The sequence below is a fragment of the Lipotes vexillifer genome, unplaced genomic scaffold (genome assembly GCF_000442215.2).
Source record: "Lipotes vexillifer unplaced genomic scaffold, Lipotes_vexillifer_v1.1 scaffold1309, whole genome shotgun sequence".
Lineage (NCBI taxonomy): Eukaryota > Metazoa > Chordata > Mammalia > Artiodactyla > Lipotidae > Lipotes > Lipotes vexillifer.
In genome coordinates this window covers 164,617-178,923 of record NW_006777513.1, presented here as the reverse complement: position 1 = coordinate 178,923, position 14,307 = coordinate 164,617, and the positions used below count along the sequence as shown (strand labels likewise).

Here is a 14,307-nt window from a genome sequence, read left to right as displayed (position 1 = left end):
AGGAATGATAAAACCGCAGGTGGACAGGGTGGAGGATGTCCCTACCCAGCAGCCCTCACCCCAGCGTTGGGGCAGAGGACACAGGTCCTGTGGGGGAATGGGTCAGAGGGTGTTGCAGAACTGGGGTGTGCTTGTACCGCTTGTCATCTTGTTGCCCACTCTGGAGGGTCAGACCTTGCTTTATCCCCCGATCCCCCGACCCCCCGCACCCCGCCCCAGGCCAGGCTGAAGTCCTTCTCAGCCAAGATCGTGCAGCTACTGAAGGAGTGGACAGAGGCCTTCCCCTACGACTTCCAGGACGAGAAGGCCATGGCCGAACTGAAAGCCATCACCCACCGGGTCACACAGTGTGACGAGGTGAGGTCCTCCTCGGAGCCTGGCAGAGTTCCTTGTCTGAGGGAGGGGTGGGTCTTCAGAGACAGCTCTGTATGTGGTCCACTTTGCTGTCACTCTCCCAAGAGGACTGCTGGGTGGCTCCATCTGCCCCTCAGTCCTGTGAGGGCGGCTCAGCTGGCCAGCAACCGGCCAGACTTGCCCTCGGCATCCTGCGCACGCGGGAGACCCTGTGGCCCGAGCGGGGTGATCCCAGGCCCCACCTTCTCCCGCTCTTTGGGTGGGTGGAGTGGGGGCCTAGCGAGAGGCCTTGTCCACCTTTTCCGGCTCCCAGCTCCCGCTTGGTCTGCAGCGTTGAGACGGGCCCTCCAGAGAGGTTGGTCCTGCCGCCAGCCCCCATCGCGGGAGCCTGGGCTCCGTGTGCTCAGCACCTTCTGCCTTCCTGAGGGCTCAAAGCCCAGGGAGAGTGGGGCAGGGCCAGGGCTGCTCCCAGCCAGGGCAGGAAGGCTCCTAGCCCTGGAGGGAGCCCTTCTGGAGTCCCTCGTCCCTACCGTGGGCCCCTCCTGCGGTGGAAAGGCCACGAGAAGTAGCTCAGCCGGCCGCCACCCAGAAGCCTAGCCCTGGCCTTCAGCTCCCTTCTCCTCCGGACGGCTGTGGACTCACCCTCCCCTGCAGCCTCGGCGGAGCCCACACTGTGTCCCACTCGGCCGTCAAGAGGCCCCAGTGCTCATGGCAGGTCTGGGTAGGGGACGTGGGCTCAAAGTTAGACACGTCCCTGGAGACGAGATGGGTTCCTCCGGCGCGGTGCAGGTCTTGCCGCCAGCCCAGGCCAGCACCTTCTCCACCCCCGCCCCTCCCAGGAGAATGGCACGGTGAAGAAGGCCATCGCCCAAATGACGCAGAGCCTGCTGCTGTCCCTGGCTGCCCGGAGCCAGCTTCAGGAGCTGCGTGAGAAGCTCCGCTCACCGGCCATGGACAAGGGGCCCATCCTCAAGGCCAAGCCGCCAGCCGCACAGAAGGACATCCTGGGCGTGTGCTGCGACCCCCTGGTGTTGGCCCAGCAGTTGACTCACATCGAGCTGGTCAGTGCTGCAGTGCGCCCTTCCCAGGACGGGCTGGGGCGTGTTCACTGATGCTCACGCCGGCACCTTCCCAACATGGCACCACAGGGCCTTCCCCTGCCAGCCGGACAGGGGTGTCGGGAAGCCCGCTTGGCAGCCCCAAGCGCTGCCTCTGGCGGCTGTGTGTCCACCTGAGCAGAGGGTTTCTTGGTACCTGGGTCCCCAGGATCACAGCAGCCCCATGTTAACGGGAGGGGCAGGGGCGATGGGGACTGCAGTGGTCTCAGGATGGAGGAGCGGCTCGGGAAGAGGTGAAGGGTTTCAAGGGGGACAGCTCTCCCCACCCCGTCCCCTCATCCTGCCTGTGCCCGGGCTGGGCAGGGGCCCTGCACATAGCAGCCACTGCTGAGGCTCTCGCCTCCCAGGGGAGGGCCTTCCAGACCCTGGGGTACACCTGGGGGGCCTGCCCACTGTCTGGGTGGTCTGATCGAGGAGGGGCGTGGCTGAGGGGCACGCCTGCAGGGAGGTCGTGACTGCTGCTCTCGACCCGCCCTCCACGCTGCGTGTGGGGCCTGCCTGAGGGTGGCCGGCTTGTCACTCCTCCTGGGCTCTCTCCCCGTTCCACCCAGGAGAGGGTCAGCAGCATCCACCCTGAGGACCTGATGCAGATCGTCAGCCACATGGACTCTCGGGACAAGCATAGGGTGAGGGGCTGCGGCGTGCTCCAGGGTGGCGGGGGGAGGGTGCGGGGGCCTCGCCCAGACGCCTGAGCGCCTCCGGAGTGTCGGGCCTCACAACCTGACACACGTAGGTCTGGCCTCCCAGCGCCTGCCCCAGGGCTTGGTGGACGGCCACGCAGGGTGCTGCATGCTGCCGGGGAGCCCTGGAGGGCCGGGTGGGGGCATCCTGGGAGACCCGGGCAGGCCCAGGGGGCCAGTCCAGCAGCCGCCCCCCTCCTCCTCTGGCCACAGCTCCTTCTGAGGGTGGGGCTGGGGCAGCAGCTACGGGCAGGGTCCTCGGGCTCCCTGTGACCTACTGTGTCCCCACAGTGCCGAGGGGACCTGATTAAGACCTACAGCCTGGAGGCCTACGACAACTGGTTCAACTGCCTCAGCATGCTGGTGGCCACCGAGGTGTGCCGGGTAAGTGCCGCGTGGCGCACACAGCAGCAGGGCCGGCCCCGTCTCCTCCCGACCCCACCGTGCCGCCTGGGGCTCTGACCCCTGTACCCCGCAGGGGACGGAACTTTGCAAGTGGAGACAGGAAGCTTTTATTGCCAGGGCCCTGGGAGCGCCAAACCCCAAGAGTAATGCCTTAAATTACAACAGAGACCCATCCGGGGAGGCATCCTGTGCCCAGCATGGCCTGCCAGCTCATCTGGGTCTCCCTTGGTCCCCTCAGCCTGCCCTCCTGCCCCTCTGCCCCTCTGCCCCGCATCGAAAATGCCATGGCTGCATTTCCTGCCTCTGCAGCCTGCGAGAATCCCTCCCGGGGGTTCTCCGTCCGTCCCGGCCTGACAGCTCTGAGGGCCCAGGGCAGCTCCCTGCTGGGGAGGCCCCTCCCTGGGCCCAGGGCACTGCCCCTTCGGGGGCTGGCGCGGGAGGGGACGACCCCCGGCGGGGACCGCGCTGAGCGGTCTGGCCGCCCTCCAGGTGGTGAAGAAGAAGCATCGGACTCGCATGCTGGAGTTCTTCATCGACGTGGCCCGAGAGTGCTTCAACATCGGGAACTTCAACTCCATGATGGCCATCATCTGTGAGTGTGCGGGCCCCGGGGGCGCCCCCTCCAGCACGGTGTGGCCCATCTCCCCCCGCCCTGACCCTAGCTGTCGCCCCCTGCAGCTGGCATGAACCTCAGTCCTGTGGCGAGGCTGAAGAAAACCTGGTCCAAAGTCAAGACGGCCAAGTTCGACGTCTTAGAGGTAGGCACCCCGTCGTGTCCCGAGTCAGCCTGAGGAGGGCCGGGCGTCCCATCACGCACTGGCCCCTTGCTGAGGGCCTGCTGCCCCAAGTGCCGTCTGATGTTGGGCGTGTCCGCTGACCTGGCCGCGGCGCCCCCAGGAGGCAGGTAGCCCATGCTCTCCTCGGCCCTTGGGACTTGAGTCAGATCTGGCATCGCCTAAAGCAAAGCTCAGGGGAAAGATCAGCAAGGAGTTTGTCGGCAAAAGCAGGCCGACAGCCCCAGGTTGGGCAGTGCCGACCGAGCAGAGACTGGCCTTTTCCTCGTTCGACTTCCATGGTTCCGGACCGTCTCGGGGGCCCAGAGGCTGACAGGCGAGTCTACAGCCTTGACCAGATGTATTTGATCAGAGAATCCAGTTTTTGCAAGTGTGTGTCTTGTGGAGCTGCTCAGGTTTGGGAGGTCTCTGTGAAAGCACAAGGGCAAAGGAAGGTTTTGAAAGGAAGGAGGGGAGACCCAGACTTGGCAGGGCAGGGAGGAGGTGTGCGTGAGCTTCAAGATTTCTCTACAGCTTGCCCCGTGACGCCTGGACCCAAAGCCAGAAAGCCCCAGCCCAGTGCTCAGACACGTGCCTCTGGGCTTCCTTCCCCAGTGCTCACTCCTGGAGGGGAGGCCTCTTCTGGTGACGGTACAGGGCCACCCCGAGCTGTTTCCTGCAAAGGGGCCTCCTGAGCAGTTCTGAGGGGTGCAGGGGGAGCAGTGCCCACCACATCCTCCCGTCTGCCCACAGCACCACATGGACCCATCCAGCAACTTCTGCAACTACCGCACAGCCCTGCAGGGGGCCACACAGAGATCCCAGATGGCCAACAGCAGCCGGGAGAAGATCGTCATCCCTGTGTTCAACCTCTTCGTTAAGGACATCTACTTCCTGCACAAAATCCACACCAACCACCTGCCCAATGGACACATTAACTTCAAGGTCAGCTCAGCCCCATTGTGGTCTGAGGGGAAGGGGCCAGGCTGTCCCAGCACAGGGTAGGGCAGACTTCCTGGCCTTGCTTTAGGACAGGCAGCATCTGTCTGTGCCATGAGAGCTGCCAGGCCGAGGCCCTGTGGCAGAAGGGCCTTTTAGGACTGAAGGCTCCAGGGTGGGTCATGGGTGCCGTGACCTCAAGGTATGAGGGTGGCCCCAGTTCTGGGTGGATTATCTGGTTACAGTGCTAGGAGCCACAGGGCCCCCGAGTGAGATCCTGGGGTGTTCTGGTTGGTGGTGCTGTGCTGGGTGTGTTTGGGATGCCTGCCTCAGCCTGGAGTCACAGATGAGGGGCTTCTTGGGGGTCCTGCACAGCAGAAGCACAGACCTGGCTGCAGCCCGATGGCTCAGGCAGAGGGCAGGACTGAATGGCCTTGGAGACACCGGCTGGCTCTGTTGTTGTACAGAGTGCTTCCGTGGCTACGGAGTCAGCTTTGTAGGGCTACCGTCCAATCTCTCTGGGACCAGGGAAATGATCAGCCGACCGAAGCCAGAGCCTACGTCCCCTGCCCTAACCAGGGTTTTCAAGCTTAAGGTGACAAATGAACATCCAGTTGGTCTTCTGCCCCTTCAGAAATTTTGGGACATCTCCAGACAGATCCATGAGTTCATGACATGGACACAGGTAGAGTGTCCCTTCGAGAAGGACAAGAAGATTCAGAGTTACCTGCTGACGGCTCCCATCTACAGCGAGGAAGGTGAGGTCCACTTCTGCACACTGTGGAGGTCACCCTGACTCGTGCAGGGTGCCCTCCCGGGGTTGTTATTCCCATGCTACGCTGGGGAAGCTCAGCTCACAGGGCTGAGTGCATGAGGGTGGGCCGTGGGTGTATGGCAGGTGAAGGATAAGGACAAGAAAAGATCAGGCTCCCGAGGCCACTTGAGAGAGCCAGTACGTGGTCAGGCCAGTGCTGCAGAACCAGGAAACGTCTCAGAGTCCCCAGGCAGGTTGCCAGGAACCCCATGCAGCAGAGCCCTGTGGACCAGCCGAGGCCCGAAGTTGCTGCCCCCTTGGTTTAGGAGATCGTTCCCGGGCCTCGCTCCACCCTGGGAGGGAGAGTTTGAGAAGGGATAACCGGGGTGGGAGGCAGACTGACCGGGTGTGGACATGGCTTCTGCGGGGCTTCTCGTCTCTCAGCTCTCTTCATCGCCTCCTTTGAAAGTGAAGGTCCCGAGAACCACATGGAAAAGGACAGCTGGAAGACCCTCAGGTAGGAGAACTCCAGCAACAGTCCGGTGAGCCCCCAAGACCAGCCCCATACCAGAGTCTACAAGGAAGGGAAAGGACGGGGTGGGGGGGAGCATGATGGGTCTGCCCTTTTGAAAGGTGGCCGAGGGCACCTCTCTGCAGACTGGGGAGAGGAAGGCATCCCCGGTGCAGGATGAGGACTTGGGGGTTTGAATGTCCCTGACCCCTCCCTCAGTGGGCGGTTCTAGGCAGCCGGGCCTTCCCCTAGTAGCCCAAGCCTGCCCTCTGCTTGCTCAGGGGAAGGGCCTGCCGGCCGCCTGACCACTTCCTTGTTCCCTGCTCACCTTTAGGACCACTCTCCTTAACAGAGCCTGAAGGCACGGATGCAGCCTGCAGACGCTGGGATTAAGCACACCTACGTACTGAGTTTTAATCTTGAGTGATAATGGGTTGAGATGAGGCCTCACTGGTTGGGGTCCGTTTTGTACATAACTAACTTTTATGAAAAAAAAAAGAAGTAATTATTTCATGCATCAACCTTTGGCACTTAAAGCTTTTTGTTTATGACAGGGCAGGGCCCTGCTTTGGGGAGGGGTGGGGAAAGAGTATCATGGGAGATGGCATCCATGATAACATCTTATTCTAATGAAATGTAGATTTTTATTTTCTACTTTTGATTATTAACAAACAAACATCTTACAAAAAAATATTTAAAAAAACCCAACCAAAACCAACGTGAGCCCTGCCTCCTTTCCAGCCAGTGTCTCTGATGTCGGGGTGAGTGCCTTAGAGGGTTCTGGCGGGCCCGTTCTCGCCTGCAGCCAGTGCCGCTGGAGGCACCGGGGAAGCTCTGCCCTCAAAGCGCAGGCCCACAAGGTTCTGGCAAGAAGGGCTCGGGTGGCCCGGAGGTCTCATTTGTGTACTTCCAGAAGTGAACCTTGACTACGGGCTTTCCAAAGTTTACATTTTCATTTTCCTTTATCAGGGATTTATGGGGGTTGGGGGGAGGGCAGGGGGACACCTGGCAGCGTATTTTCTGTTGGAAGATGTCTGGCAAATTGTTCTTCACCTTCATTTTAGGAAAAGAGAAAATCTAAAATAACGTGAGGAGGGAGTCATGGGGTTGTCCGTTTTCCAGGCTGTAACTTTGACATATTACTTAGCTGTAATGAAGCGAATACGAAGTACAATTAAGGATGGGGACATATAAAGCCATCTTGAAACTCAAGTACAAAGTCAAAAAGAGCAACTTACAAATCCGTATCCTCCTTCCCTCTGGGTGGAGGACTGGGCTCCCCTAACGGAATGTGAAACATGGAAGGTTAGCCAGGCCAGTACCTGCTGGAGCCCACTCACGTAAAGCTGCCCAACATTTGGAGGTATTTTCCACACCCGAACTCGAGGAGTACTCTCCATTTTCTGACTTCCCGGCCGTGGGACAGCGACAGCCCTGCTCCCTCCAAGGCCAGAAATGGGCAATCCATGCTGACTGTATCTCCCTCATGGCGGGGCTGTCATTCCATCCAAGCAGATTTGGAACTACTCACCCTGTTTCTCTCCACATGGCTGGCTTCCGCCAGAGCCTCCAGCTGGCAGGCCTGGGTAAGGACAGTTAGTTGCTAATTCCCAAAACTCCTAGGAGAGCCTGGAGATGTGAAGGCGAGGCCTCAGGGGGAGGTGGCTCCATGATCCGCTGCTGATGTCTCCCTCAGCCCAGGGTGGAGCAAGGATATTTACACTGTATTGTCACAGTGTTTTTGCACTTTCCAGACGTTCTAGATAGTACATATTGTATATTGACAGTACATATTGCTTTGTTTATGTATTTGAGATACAGAAAGGTTTAAAACTTGAGAATATATATTTGGAATACAATGTTAGAACCTTTTCTGTCCATGTGTTAAGGAGCTTTCACATCAGTGTGCGCTTCACTTGGTCATCAGTTCTAGTACCGACCTGACACAGTGCTACATTTGCTACTTTATTTTCCCAATTTGATACATACCCTATGATGTTTTGGTATTTCGAGATGAACTCTGCGTATAAAGCTGTACTTTATAATAATAAAGGATGTCAGCTGTTGGTGTGACTGGACGTACTTGCATCAATAAAAGAACATGTTGCTCCCCTCGCGTGCCTGTTCTCTGTGCGCGGTTCTGTGTTGGCAGGAGGCGTGGGGATGCCCGGGCCAGGGGGGAGGACGAGACCGCCAGGGCCACCATGGGCCTTTCAGAGATGGAGCAAGCAGCTCTCACCTCCACATTCTGACAAAGGGCTTTTCAAATAAACATTGCAAAACAAAACAGAAAGTATGTTCTATGCTGCTTTCCTCAAAGAAAGATCCAGAAGGATATCACTAGCAGCTTGAATTACATGGTCATGGCAGTTCAGGAGGCCTACCTTAAACAACTGTCAAGGTTCCTTCACTGCAGGGACTAACAAGAACCTTCAGTGTCCACGGGTGCTGTAGGTCTCTCTGGGGGCTGGGGACCTTGGGGAGTGCCTGCTGACGTCTTTCTGCTGTGCAGTTCTCCTTCTGTTTCAATGGGTCACGCTCAGGAGCGCTAAATAAAAGGGATTTGTGGAGGGGCACACGAGAGCTTGTGGCACTGAAGGAAGAGAACTGAGACACTGCTCCTCTTCTGGCCTGTCTCCCACTGCCACCCTGTCACCAGTGCCTAGGCTGGATGAGGTCTGCCCGCGACAACTCGCCAGACCTGACTCTGCTCCTCCAGGGCCAGCTCAGCCTGTTCGAGCAGCAGCGCTCAGCAGAACACTTTCTGTGCTGAGGGGGTATTCTGTACCGCATCACCCAGTACAGTGCTGCTAGATACACAGAGGGACTGAGCCCTGAAATGTGGCCAGTGCGACTGAAGAACAGAACTTCTAACCTTACGTACGTTTAAATAGCTAGTGGACAGAAGGCGAGGCCTGCGGGGGCCTCGTCACCTGCTGCCGCTCCACGTGCCTTGCGGAGTAACAGCACACAGTAGGTGCTCAGGTGTTTGTGGAGCAAACGAGGACCCCTGTGAGGATGCCTAAGTGACTTTTGGGTAAGTGACGACACTTTTTAGGTCCTTCCATTTAAGGGCCTCCTTACTTTCTTGGTAAAGTTACTTTTGCAAGTTTCTACCTACCTTAGCTGAAGAAGGAACAGCACATCATCTGGTCTGCATCTTGGATGCGGAGCTGGGAGCAGGACGCGAGCTGGCTTGGCTCGGCATGGCCCTGTCCTTCACCCATGGGTGGTCCCTCCAGGCAGTGCTTCTCAAGGTGTGGGTCCCAGCCTGGCAGCAGCAGCAACACTGGGAACTTGTCTGAGATGTTCTCAGGGCCCCTGCGCAGACCTGGTGAATGGGAAACATGGGAGCGGGGAGCCCAGGCAAGTTGGAGAAGCTCTCCCGGTGGGTAGGGTTCTGCAGGACGTGGCTCCTGCCCACCTCTCCCAGGGGCACGCTGCTGCTCGGGCACTAGACTCACATGCTGTGCATGTGCACCTTCTCCAGTACACTTGCCACCCCATTCTCCCACATATGTTCTCTGAGCCTCCTTACATCTTCCTGGTCAGTGGCGCTCGTGCTCCTCCGGCCTTGCCCCACCATCCACACCACACACTGTCGGCATCCCGTCTCATGCACTAGGGCCTCAGCTCTTTCTGCGTAGAAGCCTCTTGGCACGTAGCTGTGTGGCCAGCGACCCGCTAGCGCAGTGTGCAGCTCCTAACTCCATGGGATGACCGAGGGTTACCACCTTTCACTTTACACACACGTTTCAGGGACAAACCTGTTAACAGCATCAGATGTGACAGGAAGATAAGCTAAGAATCTCTACTAAGGCCACAGAGACTTCTGTGACAAAACTAAGATTTTTATACACCTATCACACCTACACATTTGTAAAACGTGTGTCACGTTCCTCAGGGAAGCAAGACAGGGTAAGTGGAAGAGCAAGGAATCGAGAGCTAAACTCTTTAGATTTGAGTCCTAGTTTCCAGTTCCCAGCTGGGTACCCTTGGACAAGTTGTCTGCCTTTTTAAGCCTCCATTTTCCCATGATTAAAATGGAATTACAATACTCTTGATCTCATGGGTTGTTGTAATGTTATATGGCAGAAAGTGCAATGCCTGCTGCATTAGAAGTGGTGTTAGCTGTGTACCAGCAGTGGCACGCCTGATGAAACTGAATGCCACTTCTCCCACAGAGAGAGGAATCTTCCGGGAAAAGTGAAGCAAATGATTATTAAGTGCCCTTCTCAAAGGAACAACTCAAGTCCTGGTCAATACAAATATATTGTAACATTACCAAAGAATCATTTAAGTGTCAAATATAGCCAACATATAAACATATATGAGAAGAGGGCTTCCCTGGTGGCACAGCGGTTGAGAATCTGCCTGTCAATGCAGGGGACATGGGTTCAAGGCCTGGTCTGGGAAGATCCCACATGCCGCAGAGCAACTAAGTCCGTACGCCACAACTATTGAGCCTGAGCTCTAGAGCCTGTGAGCCACAACTACTGAGGCCCGCGCGCCTAGAGCCCGTGCTCCACAACAAGAGAAGCCACCGCAATGAGAGGCCCGCGCACCGCAACGAAGAGTAGCCCCCGCTCGCCCCAAGTAGAGAGAAAGCCCGTGCATAGCAACGAAGACCCAACGCAGCCAAAAATAAAAATAAATTAATTAAAAAAAAACAAAACTAAAAATCTTAAAAAAAAAATAGGAGAAGAAATTCATGCGAAGTTGGGATTCAAAACTACTTTCTAAATGAAAAACTTACTATCCACCTATAGGCTGGTAACCTTAGATCGTGCCAACATAATTTCTATCTTTATTCTCAAAAAGGCATTCATGATACTAGGAGGAAGGTGAAGGGCTGCTGCCCAAACCCCACACGCTTCTATCTCAGCATGCCCAGGACTCTCAGGTATGGATCTTCAGCGACAATGTTAAGGGGACAATGTTGTCAAGAATATAAGAAAGTTTAAGTTAAGCACCTGTTCATTTCTGGCAGCATGAAAGACTAAGTGCTTGCCTACTGAAATAGACTAATAAACTTAGGCAAAACTTGTAACATCCAAGTGAAGGCAGAAACCCAGAGCTTCACTTTCCAATCCACAAGGGGGATAGAGAAGGAAGTCCAGAGCTTGCTCAAGAAGAAGGGTCAAACCCATAAAGCTGACATCCCAAAAAGCTACCCCTCAGTGTAACAGTGAACTTGAAATAAAGCACTCCTACTCCAACCCCACCAAGGGGGTTAAGGAAGAATGCCTGTTTTGAACCTCGGCACTGAATGGAGATGGGGAAAATTTGCCCCTGATAATTTATAACCACAAGTCAGTGAGTTTTACAAAGTTTTGCAGCACAAATCACACTGGTCAAAAAAACTTTAAGCTGAGAATTTAGTTTAACATGGCCCTGAACTGGTACTGTCCCTAAGTTACTCAGCAGAAGCAAACATTCCAACCTATATTCTAGTTTTAAAAGTCTCTCCTTAGCTGTGTCTAATATTCTGTTAAACCCACCTATTGGATTTTAAAAATTCATTTTCATTTCTAGATGCTCTATTTGGTTCTTTTCCAAATCCATTTGGACAAAATTCTGTATAGATTACCAGAATGTAACACAGAGAGACAAAGATTGGAAAATATGAAACAGGTTTAACGTATGTTATCAGAGTTACAGAAGGAAAGAGAGAGAGAACAAGGCAGAGACAATGAAAATGAAATAGCTGAGAATCTTCCAGAATTGACAAAAGACAATCCAAGAAGCCCAAAGATTCTCAAGCAGGATAAAAAACAAACAACAAAAACAAAATCTGCACACAGACATATCATGGTGATACAAAACAGAGATAAAGAAGAGATTTTAAAGACAGCTGGAGAAAAAGAAGGTTGATTACTCTCAAAGGCATTATCAACTGTTAAGCTGATACCTTACTTCACAACAGAAATAACTGAAGGCAGAAGACAGTGGAATAATAACATCAATGTGCTGTGGAATTAAAGAAACCTCAGCTAGAGTTAGAGTTGGGACAGGCCTGGAGAGGGAGTTCTCATACCTAGCTACACATCACCAATTACTCCAAACAGAGAGAGAGAGAGAGAGAGAGAGAGAGAGAGAGAGAGAGCAAACATCTCCATCACAGAAAGGTGTTGCCCGCTTTACCACCAACCAGGAAGAAGAAAACTTCTCTCCCCTGAGCAAAGGCCAGCCAGTCAGAGACTACAGAAGCCCACCAATGAGAAGCCTCCATACTTTGAACTCCCAGCTTCCTCCAATGGACCCTTTGGTTAATACAGTCCCTCCCAATTCCCCCTTTTACCTTAGAGAAGCAAGTTTCCTTTTCTTGCTCTCTGATTTGCCTCTGGTCCACCGTAGTTCACATACCCAGAATTGCAATTCCTCTGGCTATTCCCGAATAAACTCGCTTTTCCTGGTAAAATAACTGATTGTAGTATTAAAGTTGACAGTGCTAAAAGATTTCTCAACCTAGAATTCTCAACACTTCAAAAAATATTTCTTAAATGAGATAAAGATATTTATACACTAAAATGGAGTTTGCTATCAGACCTTCACTAAGAGAAATGCTAAAGGATGAATCTTGACTCCTACTGCATACTATATAAAAATTATTTCCATATGAATCATAGATCTAAATATGAAAGGCAATACAATAAAGCATTTAAAAGAAAACATGAATGTTTCTTCTTTACTTTGGAGTAGGAAAGGTTTTTAAAACTGGACACCAAAACCACTAGCCATAAAAGAAAGAAAACCGATCAACTGGACTTTATTAAAACTAAGAACTTTTGCTTATTAACAGATAACATTAAGAGAACGAAGAACAGTCCCCTGCCTGGGAGAAGATATTTGCAATATATAAATCTGACAAAAGACTCATATCCAGAATATATAAGTAACTCCTACACATCAATTAAAAAAAAAAAGCCAATTAAAGAAAAAGGGCCAAAAAATGGAATAGGCATTTCACAAACAAGATATCCAAATGGCCAACAAGCATATGAAAAGATACTCAACATCATTTCCCTGATGATAAACTACACTAAACTCAAAAGGAGATAACTGTACACATCCAACAGAAATGAAAGAGTCTGAATTAAAAACACTGAAAATACTGTGCTGGAGAGGATGTGAAGCAACTGGGTCTCTCATATGTGGCTGGCAGGGGGTCAGTTATTTGGAAGGACTGAGAAAAATTTGCCAACACCTGGCAAGACTATTCAAGAAAAAAGAAAAGCACAAATAAACAGTATCAGGAACGAGAAAGAAGCTATCACTATAGATCGCATACATATTACACAGATAACAAGAGGAAATGGCAAACAACTTTGTACATTTCATCTAAAATTTCAAACTTATCAGGATAAATCCCTAGAAAACAGCACCTTACCTAAAAGAACTCAATCGAAACTGACTCTAGAAGAAACAGAAAATCTGAACAGTTCCACAATCATTAAATAAATTGAACCAGTGATCAGCGATCTTACTATATAGAAAAGTTCAGGCCCAGGTGGCTTTCAGGAAGTTTTGACAAATATTCAAGGAAGAAATAATTACAGTCTTACAAAACTTTTCTAGAAACAGAGTACAAAGGAACACCTGTAAATTATTTTATAAGCTAGTAAAACCTTAACAGAAAAGCCAAAGGGTGAGAAAGGAAGTATATACACAGGCAATCTTACTCATGAACACAGATGAAGAACACCTGAAAAAAGTACATATATAACATACACACAAATATATACAAATATGTAAATAAATATGTTTGTGTATGCATGCAAACCGAATCCAGCAATGTATAAGGATAATATAACACATCATGACAGATTGGCACTGACCCCAGGAATGCAAGGGTACTTCAGACAATTAACCTAATTCATGAATTTAACATATTAAAGATGGGAAAAAATCATATAATTATCTCAAAAGATATAGTAAAAATATTTGATAAATGCTCTCAAGCATGATAAAAACTTGCCAAGTGATAATAGAAGGTAACTTTATTAACTTAATAAAGGGTATTTATACCATACTTACTGATGAAACACTGAGAATGTCTCCTTTGAAATAAGAAATATGGGCAGGAAGTCCTCTACTATCACTCCAGTCAACACTGCACAACAAATCCTAACAAGCACAGTAAGACAAGAAAAATAAAGATATAAAAATTGATAAGAAACAAAACAACTACTACTCATAGATAACAGAAAAATGCGAAAGAAACTAGAAATACATTATTAGAATTGTGCTCAGCAAGGCTACTGAACACAAAAACTAGCACACAAAAATCAGTCTGATTTCTAAATACCAGCAAGAGATAATAAAAATAAATAAAAGATAGTTACAATGGCATAAAAAATGCAAACTACCTAGGAAAAAAAAATCTAAAAAAATAATACACGAAAATCCACTGTGTGAAAAAGTGTAAAATTTAACTGAAAGACAATAAAGACCAAAATAGATAATGTCATGTTCAAGGATCAGAGGGCTCTGTATGATAAAGATGTACATTTTCCCCAAAGTGACCTTACAGATTCAATGAGATTCTAATAAAAATTCACAAGTTTTCATTAAACTTAACAAGCTTATTCTAAAACTTGTATGAAAGTACAAAGGCTGCAAACAGCCATGACAATCTTCAAGAACAAGGTGAGCGGATTCTCAGAAATTATCAACTCCTATAATGTTACAGTAATATTAGACTGTGATGTGATGACGTGGTGAGAGACAGCCTAATCTGCTGAACAGATGAGAGGTCAGGAGCAGACCTGTG

At 51.3% G+C, this 14,307-nt stretch overlaps 1 protein-coding gene across 1 annotated transcript in view; it reads left to right on the top strand.

Moving 5' to 3' along the window:
* RASGEF1A (RasGEF domain family member 1A) overlaps nucleotides 1-6,204 on the top strand; it is a 39,411-nt gene extending 33,207 nt beyond the window's left edge. The window contains exons 4-13 of the mRNA XM_007451158.1: nucleotides 220-357; nucleotides 1,194-1,415; nucleotides 2,024-2,098; nucleotides 2,444-2,536; nucleotides 3,047-3,149; nucleotides 3,236-3,315; nucleotides 4,084-4,275; nucleotides 4,904-5,027; nucleotides 5,468-5,540; nucleotides 5,869-6,204. Of these exons, the coding sequence (XP_007451220.1) occupies nucleotides 220-357; nucleotides 1,194-1,415; nucleotides 2,024-2,098; nucleotides 2,444-2,536; nucleotides 3,047-3,149; nucleotides 3,236-3,315; nucleotides 4,084-4,275; nucleotides 4,904-5,027; nucleotides 5,468-5,540; nucleotides 5,869-5,893 (1,125 nt within the window). The 3' untranslated portion in view covers nucleotides 5,894-6,204. The remainder of the gene's footprint in view (nucleotides 1-219; nucleotides 358-1,193; nucleotides 1,416-2,023; nucleotides 2,099-2,443; nucleotides 2,537-3,046; nucleotides 3,150-3,235; nucleotides 3,316-4,083; nucleotides 4,276-4,903; nucleotides 5,028-5,467; nucleotides 5,541-5,868) is intronic.
* The last annotated feature ends 8,103 nt before the right edge of the window (nucleotides 6,205-14,307 follow it).